Source organism: Bombina bombina, chromosome 4 (assembly GCF_027579735.1).
Source record: "Bombina bombina isolate aBomBom1 chromosome 4, aBomBom1.pri, whole genome shotgun sequence".
Taxonomy (NCBI): Eukaryota; Metazoa; Chordata; class Amphibia; order Anura; family Bombinatoridae; genus Bombina; species Bombina bombina.
The window spans coordinates 606,664,817-606,678,052 of NC_069502.1; the positions used below are offsets into that span (position 1 = coordinate 606,664,817).

Here is a 13,236-nt window from a genome sequence, read left to right on the forward strand (position 1 = left end):
TTTACAGAGACAGTGGGGTAATGTGCACAAATGTACAATTTTATGTGATCATAAATATATATAAAAATACCAACATTAATACAGGAAAAAGTATGGCCAAACACATGAAGACAGACAGACAAACTTATATAAAACATGGGCCCCTCACATAAAACATGTTTTTCTTATGTGCCAATAAAGCACCTTTTTGCACAACATTAGGGAGTGCATGCCTTTTTGGAACTATATATATATCTCATCAAACAGACAAGCACTCCAGATTCCAATAGACAATTCACCTGGGGTGCAACAGAAAGTATGCACAGTGACAAGAAAGAGTGCACTCACCAGGACACACAGTTTAATCTTCAAATGTGAACATTTTCTGGGAGTTTAACCCCTTCCTCAGAAATGCAATAGAAACAATGTTCAAACATGGAGGCAAACAGAGAGAAGGATTAATTACATTTCTTGTAGACTTTTTGTTTCTATTGAATGTCTGAGGAAGGGGTTAAACTCCCCGAAAACGTTCACATTTGAAGATTAAACTATGTTAAAAGTCTTGGTGAGTGCACTCTTTCTTGTTATAATATATATATATACATATGTGTGTGTGTGTATATATGTATATATATATATATATATATATATATATATATATATATATATATATATATACACTGTATCTATATAAACTCGCTAAATCTGATGTTTCATTTTTTATTTTATTTTTGCTCTTCGCTTTGTGTTATAACCTTTTTTCCTAATGAGTTTTGCATGTGAATTTGTGTTCTTAGAAACTACATAGCTGTAATCATTCTGCGGCAATATGCCTGCTGATGTGCTCATACCTGCTCAGCTTATTGCTGAAATCTAAATACTAATAAATCAATTTAAAATGGAAATGCTAAGTGAGACCAATAAACAGATATGGTACCTTGTTTACAGCCGTCTTATTATATTTCAGCATTTTTCATGCTCTTGGCAGGGAGTTAATAATCTATATAGCTCATCAGTTAGTAAATATGATGAACATGGATTAGCTAGGAACATCTCGCCTCAAGGAAAGTTACTAATGAACTGAATGTTAAACATAGGAAATAGTCACATTGTTTTCATTCGTCCACTGAAATTTCTTACACGTCTGGGGTGGAAATTTTAAGATTATATATTTATTATATAATTTATTTATATATTTATTATATAATTTATTATATAATTATATATTTTTATATATATATATATATATAATGTAATATTCTTGAATATTTATGTGTGTGTGTGTGTGTGTGTGTGTATATATATATATATATATATATATATATGTGTGTGTGTGTGTGTGTTACGGAAATAGGAATTTCTTCAAATAACTTTTTTTCCTAGGCAAATATTTAGTTTTTTATTTAGCTTTAAAACCATTTGCCTAACTAGTATTCACTATCAGCCAAATAGTTTTGCACATTTATTTCCGTTTTTTTCAGCTTTCAAAGCCATTTGCCTTGGAAATAGGTGGCCAGGTAACCTGGAAAAGGGACCCCTGCTCATCACTAAGCTCCCATTCACCCCAGGAATGTGGCCATTGCTCGCAATAATGTGCCCAGACACCCCGGAAAAGTGGCCCCTGCTCACCAATAGCACTCAAGCACTCTGAGAAGATGAACAAAGCTTGTCAATAGGTCCCCAGGAAAGCCAGCCCTGCTTTGCAATATTCACCTAGGAACCCTCTAGGAAAGTAGCCCCTGTTCTCCAATACGTGCCCAGGAACCCTAGGAAAATGGCCCCTGCACTCCAATAGGTACCTAGGCACCCAAGAAAAGTGGCCCCTGCTCATCAATATATACCTAGAAACTCTCAAGGAAAGTGGCCCCTGCTTGCCAATAGATGCCCAGGTACTCTGGGAAAGTGGCCCTTGATGCTAATAGGTGGTGATAGTAGCTTCTGCTCCCCAATAGATGCCCAAACAGATAGGGGCCATTTCCCAGCCTGTTAATTAATGTACAAGGGTCCACTTTTCTTGAGGGTTCCTAGGTGTCTATTGGCAAGCAAGAGACACTTTCCCTGGTTACCTGGGTGCCTATTGGCAGCGGCTTCTTTCCCATGGTTCTTGGGTGTGTTTTTCCAAGCAAAGTCCACATTTCTGTGGTGCCTTGGCTACTTTTGGCAGGGCCACTTTCCCATTAGGCTCCGTGTGTCTATTAGGTGAGCAGGGGCCATTTTGTCAGGGTGCCATTGCACCTTTTGGCAAGCAGGGGACACTTTCCCAGGGTGTCTGGGCACCTATTGGCTAGCAGGGGCCACTTACCCAGTGTGCTTAGGTGTGTTTCTTTCATGTAATTAGCAAGAGTCCATGAGCTAGTGACGTATGGGATATACATTCCTACCAGGAGGGGCAAAGTTTCCCAAACCTCAAAATGCCTATAAATACACCCCTCACCACACCCACAATTCAGTTTTACAAACTTTGCCTCCTATGGAGGTGGTGAAGTAAGTTTGTGCTAGATTCTACGTTGATATGCGCTCCGCAGCAAGTTGGAGCCCGGTTTTCCTCTCAGCGTGCAGTGAATGTCAGAGGGATGTGAGGAGAGTATTGCCTATTTGAATGCAGTGATCTCCTTCTACGGGGTCTATTTCATAAGTTCTCTGTTATCGGTCGTAGAGATTCATCTCTTACCTCCCTTTTCAGATCGACGATATACTCTTATTTATATACCATTACCTCTGCTGATTTTCGTTTCAGTACTGGTTTGGCTTTCTACAAACGTGTAGATGAGTGTCCTGGGGTTAGTAAATCTTATTTTCTGTGACACTCTAAGCTATGGTTGGGCACTTTATTTATAAAGTTCTAAATATATGTATTCAAACATTTATTTGCCTTGTCTCAGAATGTTCAACATTCCTTATTTTCAGACAGTCAGTTTCATATTTGGGATAATGCGTTTGAATCAATCATTTTTTCTTACCTTAAAAATTTGACTTTTTTTCCCTGTGGGCTGTTAGGCTCGCGGGGGCTGAAAATGCCTCATTTTATTGCGTCATTCTTGGCGCGGACTTTTTTGGCGCAAAAAATCTTTTCTGTTTCCGGCGTCATACGTGTCGCCGGAAGTTGCGTCATTTTTTGACGTCCTTTTGCGCCAAAAAATGTCGGCGTTCCGGATGTGGTGTCATTTTTGGCGCCAAAAAGCATTTAGGCGCCAAACAAATGTGGGCGTATTATTTGGCGCCAAAAAATATGGGCGTCGCTTTTGTCTCCACATTATTTCAGTCTGATTTTTTCTTTGCTTCTGGTTACTAGAAGCTTGTTTATTGGCATTTTTTCCCATTCCTGAAACTGTCATTTAAGGAATTTGATCAATTTTGCTTTATATGTTGTTTTTTCTCTTACATATTGCAAGATGTCTCACGTTGCATCTGAGTCAGAAGATACTTCAGGAAAATCGCTGTCTAGTGCTGGAACTACCAAAGCTAAGTGTATCTGCTGTAAACTTTTGGTAGCTATTCCTCCGGCTGTTGTTTGTATTAATTGTCATGACAAACTTGTTAAAGCAGATAATATTTCCTTTAGTAATGTACCATTGCCTGTTACAGTTCCCTCAACATCTAAGGTGCAGAATGTTCCTGATAACATAAGAGATTTTGTTTCTGAATCCATCAAGAAGGCTATGTCTGTTATTTCTCCTTCTAGTAAACATAAAAAATCTTTTAAAACTTCTCTCTCTACAGATGAATTTTTAAATGAACATCATCATTCTGATTCTGATGACTCTTCTGGTTCAGAGGATTCTGTCTCAGAGATTGATGCTGATAAATCTTCATATTTATTTAAAATGGAATTTATTCGTTCTTTACTTAAAGAAGTACTAATTGCTTTAGAAATAGAGGATTCTGGTCCTCTTGATACTAATTCTAAACGTTTAGATAAGGTGTTTAAATCTCCTGTGGTTATTCCAGAAGTTTTTCCTGTTCCTAATGCTATTTCTGAAGTAATTTCCAGAGAATGGGATAAATTGGGTAATTCATTTACTCCTTCTAAACGTTTTAAGCAATTATATCCTGTGCCGTCTGACAGATTAGAATTTTGGGACAAAATCCCTAAAGTTGATGGGGCTATTTCTACCCTTGCTAAACGTACTACTATTCCTACGTCAGATGGTACTTCGTTTAAAGATCCTTTAGATAGGAAAATTGAATCCTTTCTAAGAAAAGCTTATCTGTGTTCAGGTAATCTTCTTAGACCTGCTATATCTTTGGCTGATGTTGCTGCAGCTTCAACTTTTTGGTTGGAGACTTTAGCGCAACAAGTAACAGATCATGATTCTCATAATATTATTATTCTTCTTCAGCATGCTAATAATTTTATCTGTGATGCCATTTTTGATATTATCAGAGTTGATGTCAGGTTTATGTCTATAGCTATTTTAGCTAGAAGAGCTTTATGGCTTAAAACTTGGAATGCTGATATGGCTTCCAAATCAACTCTACTTTCCATTTCTTTCCAGGGTAACAAATTATTTGGTTCTCAGTTGGATTCCATTATCTCAACTGTTACTGGTGGGAAAGGAACTTTTTTACCACAGGATAAAAAATCTAAGGGTAAAAACAGGGCTAATAATCGTTTTCGTTCCTTTCGTTTCAACAAAGAACAAAAGCCTGATCCTTCATCCTCAGGAGCAGTTTCAGTTTGGAAACCATCTCCAGTCTGGAATAAATCCAAGCCTTCTAGAAAGGCAAAGCCTGCTTCTAAGTCCACATGAAGGTGCGGCCCTCATTCCAGCTCAGCTGGTAGGGGGCAGGTTACGTTTTTTCAAAGAAATTTGGTTCAATTCTGTTCACAATCTTTGGATTCAGAACATTGTTTCAGAAGGGTACAAAATTGGTTTCAAGATGAGACCTCCTGCAAAGAGATTTTTTCTTTCCCGTGTCCCAGTAAATCCAGTGAAAGCTCAAGCATTTCTGAATTGTGTTTCAGATCTAGAGTTGGCTGGAGTAATTATGCCAGTTCCAGTTCAGGAACAGGGGATGGGGTTTTATTCAAATCTCTTCATTGTACCAAAGAAGGAGAATTCCTTCAGACCAGTTCTGGATCTAAAAATATTGAATCGTTATGTAAGGATACCAACGTTCAAAATGGTAACTATAAGGACTATCTTGCCTTTTGTTCAGCAAGGGCATTATATGTCCACAATAGATTTACAGGATGCTTATCTGCATATTCCGATTCATCCAGATCATTATCAGTTCCTGAGATTCTCTTTTCTGGACAAGCATTACCAGTTTGTGGCTCTGCCGTTTGGCCTAGCTACAGCTCCAAGAATTTTTACAAAAGTTCTCGGTGCCCTTCTGTCTGTAATCAGAGAACAGGGTATTGTGGTATTTCCTTATTTGGACGATATCTTGGTACTTGCTCAGTCTTTACATTTAGCAGAATCTCATACGAATCGACTTGTGTTGTTTCTTCAAGATCATGGTTGGAGGATCAATTTACCAAAAAGTTCATTGATTCCTCAGTCAAGGGTAACTTTTCTGGGTTTCCAGATAGATTCAGTGTCCATGACTCTGTCTTTAACAGACAAGAGACGTCTAAAATTGATTTCAGCTTGTCGAAACCTTCAGTCACAATCATTCCCTTCGGTAGCCTTATGCATGGAAATTCTAGGTCTTATGACTGCTGCATCGGACGCGATCCCCTTTGCTCGTTTTCACATGCGACCTCTTCAGCTCTGTATGCTGAATCAATGGTGCAGGGATTACACAAAGATATCTCAATTAATATCTTTAAAACCGATTGTACGACACTCTCTAACGTGGTGGACAGATCCCCATCGTTTAATTCAGGGGGCTTCTTTTGTGCTTCCGACCTGGACTGTAATTTCAACAGATGCAAGTCTCACGGGTTGGGGAGCTGTGTGGGGATCTCTGACGGCACAAGGAGTTTGGGAATCTCAGGAGGTGAGATTACCGATCAATATTTTGGAACTCCGTGCAATTTTCAGAGCTCTTCAGTCTTGGCCTCTTCTGAAGAGAGAATCGTTCATTTGTTTTCAGACAGACAATGTCACAACTGTGGCATACATCAATCATCAAGGAGGGACTCACAGTCCTCTGGCTATGAAAGAAGTATCTCGAATTCTGGTTTGGGCGGAATCCAGCTCCTGTCTAATCTCTGCGGTTCATATCCCAGGTATAGACAATTGGGAAGCGGATTATCTCAGTCGCCAAACGTTACATCCGGGCGAATGGTCTCTTCACCCAGAGGTATTTCTTCAGATTGTTCAAATGTGGGGACTTCCAGAAATAGATCTGATGGCCTCTCATCTAAACAAGAAACTTCCCAGGTATCTGTCCAGATCCAGGGATCCTCAAGCGGAAGCAGTGGATGCATTGTCACTTCCTTGGAAGTATCATCCTGCCTATATCTTTCCGCCTCTAGTTCTTCTTCCAAGAGTAATCTCCAAGATTTTGAAGGAATGCTCGTTTGTTCTGCTGGTAGCTCCGGCATGGCCTCACAGGTTTTGGTATGCGGATCTTGTCCGGATGGCCTCTTGCCATCCGTGGACTCTTCCGCTACGACCAGACCTTCTGTCGCAAGGTCCTTTTTTCCATCAGGATCTCAAATCCTTAAATTTAAAGGTATGGAGATTGAACGCTTGATTCTTAGTCAAAGAGGTTTCTCTGACTCTGTGATTAATACTATGTTACAGGCTCGTAAATCTGTATCCAGAGAGATATATTATAGAGTCTGGAAGACTTATATTTCTTGGTGTCTTTCTCATAATTTTTCTTGGCATTCTTTTAGAATTCCAAGAATTTTACAGTTTCTTCAGGATGGTTTAGATAAAGGTTTGTCCGCAAGTTCCTTGAAAGGACAAATCTCTGCTCTTTCTGTTCTTTTTCATAGAAAGATTGCTAATCTTCCTGATATTCATTGTTTTGTACAAGCTTTGGTTCGTATAAAACCTGTCATTAAGTCAATTTCTCCTCCTTGGAGTTTGAATTTGGTTCTAGGGGCTCTTCAAGCTCCTCCGTTTGAACCTATGCATTCATTGGACATTAAATTACTTTCTTGGAAAGTTTTGTTCCTTTTGGCAATCTCTTCTGCCAGAAGAGTTTCTGAATTATCTGCTCTTTCTTGTGAGTCTCCTTTTCTGATTTTTCATCAGGATAAGGCAGTGTTGCGAACTTCTTTTGAATTTTTACCTAAAGTTGTGAATTCCAACAACATTAGTAGAGAAATTGTGGTTCCTTCATTATGTCCTAATCCTAAGAATTCTAAGGAGAAATCGTTACATTCTTTGGATGTTGTTAGAGCTTTGAAATATTATGTTGAAGCTACTAAGTCTTTCCGAAAGACTTCTAGTTTATTTGTTATCTTTTCCGGTTCTAGAAAAGGCCAGAAAGCTTCTGCCATTTCTTTGGCATCTTGGTTGAAATCTTTAATTCATCTTGCCTATGTTGAGTCGGGTAAAACTCCGCCTCAAAGGATTACAGCTCATTCTACTAGGTCAGTTTCTACTTCCTGGGCGTTTAGGAATGAAGCTTCGATTGATCAGATTTGCAAAGCAGCAACTTGGTCCTCTTTGCATACTTTTACTAAATTCTACCATTTTGATGTATTTTCTTCTTCTGAAGCAGTTTTTGGTAGAAAAGTACTTCAGGCAGCGGTTTCAGTTTGAATCTTCTGCTTATGTTTTTCATTAAACTTTATTTTGGGTGTGGATTATTTTCAGCAGGAATTGGCTGTCTTTATTTTATCCCTCCCTCTCTAGTGACTCTTGCGTGGAAAGATCCACATCTTGGGTAGTCATTATCCCATACGTCACTAGCTCATGGACTCTTGCTAATTACATGAAAGAAAACATAATTTATGTAAGAACTTACCTGATAAATTCATTTCTTTCATATTAGCAAGAGTCCATGAGGCCCACCCTTTTTTGTGGTGGTTATGATTTTTGTATAAAGCACAATTATTCCAATTCCTTATTTTATATGCTTTCGCACTTTTTTATCACCCCACTTCTTGGCTATTCGTTAAACTGAATTGTGGGTGTGGTGAGGGGTGTATTTATAGGCATTTTGAGGTTTGGGAAACTTTGCCCCTCCTGGTAGGAATGTATATCCCATACGTCACTAGCTCATGGACTCTTGCTAATATGAAAGAAATGAATTTATCAGGTAAGTTCTTACATAAATTATGTTTTTGACTACAGGGGCCACTTTCTAAGGGTGCCTGTTAGCCTATTGGTGAGCAGGGGCCACTTTATCAGGGTGTTTTGCTGAGCAGGGGCCAATTTCCTATTGGCAAGTATAGGCCACTTTCTCCTGGTGCCTAGATCCCTATTGGCAAGCAGGGACCACTTTTCCAGAGTGTTTGGGCACCTATTGTCCAGCAGGGCCGCTTTCCCTGGGTGCTGGTTGTCTATAGGCAAGCAGAGGAGGGCACTTTTCTGGGGTGTCTGGGCACCTAGTGTCCAGCACTTTCCTGGGGTGCCCTGGTGCCTTTTGCTGCCTTCTCAATTCTAACTGTGCTACATATCTGTCTCTAATTGGATCTATAAGAAAACAACTTTATATTAACCTTATGACTGGCTCCTCCAAATAAGGCAAATGGTGGGGGAGTTTGACTACTGAAAAATAATTGCAGTACAAAGGTTTGTTCATTTGTTTTAAAATCACTAAGACTTGGCTGATATGTTATTCTATAGCAGTCCCATTAACTTTAAAATAAGGGGGAACCACCTTATCCAGCATCTCCTCTAGTCAGTAAAGAACACTGGAAGGAAGAGGCTAAACAGACCCTGAGCTACCCCTCTGCCATGTGACCATTCACTTTGAAGAACCCAGGCAAATAAGGACTTTTTCACTATTCTTGACAGTCCACTGCAGCGATTTGCTGTTTTTCCATCATGCAGTGGTTTTACTTCTCCCTAAGATCCTACTGAAATTTAAAATAAAGAATAGCTAGGCCTGCAGCAATAACAGCCCACTAGATCTATATAATTGTGCATCACTGAGCTGTGTTAGGATCTAATATGCAAAATGACACAATGTTGTAGACTGTGCTTGCCACCTGGAACATTAATGTGTAAGAAATGTTATTAGTGCAGCATGAACTGTGGTGCCACCACACCCAAGGGAACGATCTCATTGCTCTCTGTGTAACCTTGTTTATGTTGGCAATTAGTGGCATGTACAGTCAGTTGTGAAGATGTCTGTATTAAAGGGACAGTTTACTCAAAAATTTTCTCCCCTTTAATTTGTTCCCAATGATCCACTTTATCTGCTGGAGTGTATTAAACTGTTTACAAGTAGCTCCTTTACCCTTATATTGGCATTTGAAATTGTTAATTTAGCATGTGGTATCCCCACCTATTCTGAAAGTTTGTGGCCGCGCGTACCAGCTATAGATAAGCTTTGTAAACACAGCCAGCAGAAGAAATTACACTCCCAGTGTGATAAAGCAGAGATAAGGTAATAAAATGTTGATTTTCCATTGTTCTCTCAAAGTATTGGTGATTGTTTTAAGGACAGATATAAGATAAAGAAGCATTTATATGTACACAATGTGATACAGTAATGAGATCTGATTATATCTACAAGCTCAACCTATTTTATTAGGCTGTGGCTTCAAAACACAAAATCAGAGCTTTAATATACAGAAATAAACCTTAAAAAGCTAATTTTCATACATTTTTTACTCTGCAGTTGGTAAAAAAAGCAACTGTAAATACATTAAGGGAAAAACTATTTTACAGTATACTGTCCCTTTAACTATACACTGGGACATGATTGCTTCCTATATTAAGTGTTGCGCATGATTTAAAGAGGAGTATAATAGGGTGGACTGGTACCCCAGAATAACATAAAGCTTGCTAGTCTGTAAATTGAGGTGGAGCTTGAGATATAGAGAGAAAGAGAGAGTATATATATATATATATATATATATATATATATATATAATATGTGTGTATTAAGAAATTAATTCCAAAGGTACACAATCAGTTTTCTGCATCGTTCTGTGAGGGTGCCCACAAAACTGCCATGTTTTAAAGAAATCAACAATTGGGGTTTAACATGGAAATTTATGCTGTTTAATTATTTATGCTAATTTCTACTAATTACGGATATTTTTTCCAAGAAAGGTGGAAACCCTACACTTAAAGGGACACTGAACCCAAATTTTTTTCTTCCATGATTCAGATAGAGCATGAAATTTTAAGCAACTTTCTAATTTACTTCTATTATCAATTTTCTTTCGTTCTCTTGCTATCTTTATTTGAAAAATAAGGCATCTGAGCTTTTTTATTAGTTCAGAACTCTCGACAGCACTTTTTTATTGGTGGATGAATTTATCCATCAATCTGCAAGAACAACCCAGGTTGTTCACCAAAAATGGGCCGGCATCTAAACTTACATTCTTGCATTTCAAATAAAGAAAATTTGATAATAGGAGTAAATTAGAAAGTTGCTTAAAATGTCATGCTCTATCTAAATCAGGAAAGAAAAAAATTGGGTTCAGTGTCCCTTTAACCAAACGCCAGATCTCTTCGTTCTTTGGTGGTTCTTCCATGAAGTTTAAAACATATTTTATAGTGTATTACCATACAGTATAATTATTTTTCGGACTGGTGACTTCAAAATAGAATTACAACATAAAATACTAATCAAAATAAAATGACCAACATTTTCTTTTCTATAAATGTATTTTCTGTTTTTTTTATAGATGGGTGGCTTATGAACTCCCAGATTTCACTGGAGCGCAGTATATACTAGAGAAAGGGATATACTCTAATTTTAGCGACTGGGGAGGCAAGAATAGCAAGATTTCTTCTGTCCAGCCCGTGCTTTTGGTAAGGGTGATATATAATACACAAACAGACGTACGCAAACACATATACACACACATACATACATACTTACATGCATGCATATGTATACAAACATACATACACATACGTGTACATACATACTCGTACACATATATATATATATTATACATACATTTTTTTGCATGTTTTTTCTCTGGTTTGCTATGAAAATAAAGTTATAATTGAACAATATGATCTTTTTGCAAAGGAAATGCTTGTGTAACTATGCATACAAAATATAAATGAAAGTTCGGCAGTGTCTTAAGGTCTAAAAAATGTATTGTCTCTCTTTTTTGTTAGGACACAGTTGAAAACCCCAGAGGACACACTAAGGTAAAATACAGGTTTTTTTTTCCTGTAATTAAAATGAAAGTGAATATGAACAAATAAAACAAAGGTTAATGTTGTTGTTTTGTGCAAATATGTATAGCAGTCTGGGGAGGATAGGCAGCTTTCAGCTCACGGTGCAGTGGTCTAGCAACTGAAGCACGTCACCCACAAGGAAACGTCTGGCAACTCTACAAACTGGGGAGTTGTGTTGCTGAGCACTTCCGACCCTGCAGTGCATAATACTGCACCGGGAGATCCTTACTCTTTCATCCCGAACGTCAGATTACTCCATGGGCTCAAAGCAGGACTCTGTCAGAACACCGGCTAAGCGCTTGACATAGACAGTAGTTTAAAGGGACATTCCAGTCAAAATTTAAATGCACATGGATTTATTACATCTTTGAATAGTAATATATTTGCAATATTCATGTGTTGGCAAAAATGCTTCAAGTAAAACTTATTACTGTTTTAGTATTAACATTTTTCTCTGCACGTGCATGTGATGCATAGCTAGATATTGTCACTTCACCCACATTTTAAATAATGCAGCTTTTCAAATAATCAGTGGGGCTTGTACCATGTCAGCAATTAATAAATTGAGTCATTACCAGATGGTACAAGCACCTTAGGCTCTCTAAGCAAGTGCTGGATTTAAAATGCTGGTGCACGGTGCATACTTATATACACTTTTGAAACGGCTATAGCTTTTATTAGAAGCATTTTTGCTAATACATGTATATTACTAAATTTCTTCTGTTCAATACCGAAATGCACCCATGTGGTTTCCAATTTTGGCTGGAATATCCCTTTAAAGATACTCCCCGGTTTGTAGAGTTGCCAGATGCTTCCTTGTGTGGGTGACGGGCTTCAGTTGCGTTTGCACACACTTCCTGAGAGTGACAGGCTGGGCTGCCTTGTATTAGGCGGCAGTGGGAGTCACACTTTGAGACCACGGATGGATGTTACGTTTTGGGCAGGAAAAGTAAGGATCTTCTGGTGCCATATTATGCACTGCAGGGTCAGGAGTACACCGCAATCATTAGATATAACCAGACCTTGGAATTCGGATTTCCATATCCAAGGCTTACCCTTTATTTCCAGGACTGGTCTCCTTCTTGTCCCTCCCCAGAGCTTACTATTTTTAATTGTGTCTAAAGCCGTGCTCTCACTCACTTATGTAATACAATGTTAAAAATATATTTTATTAGTATGTCAGGCACAAAAAAATAGTAATATATTCACACACTGCAGAACACGCTCTGCATGCCTCACAGTGAGCACGTGCTGCAGATGTGATTGCTCTCTAAACAGCATACATAATTAAACACTGTGACGTGTGCATTATGTGACAGCTGTGCCCGTGTGTTACAATATTGCGGCATGCATACAAGCATTAGGCACAGGTACAACATTGTAGTTGAAAACACTTTTTTTAAACAATTTGGGGTAAACTGACAAGATGGCATAGACATCCATGCTTACTTGATTTTGAGTAATCAGAAGGAGTTAGATTTAAGGATTTTCAGCAGGTGTTAAATTTCCCTTTAATACTGATGTAAGAATAACATTACATTTTCTCTTGTTAAGTGTATCCAGTCCACGGATCATCCATTACTTATGGGATATTCTCCTTCCCAACAGGAAGTTGCAAGAGGATCACCCACAGCAGAGCTGCTATATAGCTCCTCCCCTCACTGCCATATCCAGTCATTCTCTTGCAACCCTTAACAAAGATGGAGGTCGTAAGAGGAGAGTGGTGTTTTATACTTAGTTTATTTCTTCAATCAAAAGTTTGTTATTTTTAAATGGTACCGGAGTGTGCTGTTTATCTCAGGCAGTATTTAGAAGAAGAATCTGCCTGCATTTTCTATGATCTTAGCAGAAGTAACTAAGATCCATGGCTGTTCTCACATATTCTGAGGAGTGAGGTAACTTCAGAGAGGGAATGGCGTGCAGGTTTTCCTGCAATAAGGTATGTGCAGTTAATATTTTTCTAGGGATGGAATTTGCTAGAAAATGCTGCTTATACCTGATTAATGTAAGTAAAGCCTTAAATGCAGTGATA

General features: G+C 38.3%; 1 protein-coding gene across 1 annotated transcript in view; it reads left to right on the forward strand.

The window, feature by feature from the left end:
* CRYBG1 (crystallin beta-gamma domain containing 1) overlaps window positions 1–13,236 on the forward strand; it is a 708,242-nt gene that overhangs the window by 654,831 nt on the left and 40,175 nt on the right. The window contains exons 14-15 of the mRNA XM_053710591.1: window positions 10,697–10,823; window positions 11,142–11,174. Of these exons, the coding sequence (XP_053566566.1) occupies window positions 10,697–10,823; window positions 11,142–11,174 (160 nt within the window). The remainder of the gene's footprint in view (window positions 1–10,696; window positions 10,824–11,141; window positions 11,175–13,236) is intronic.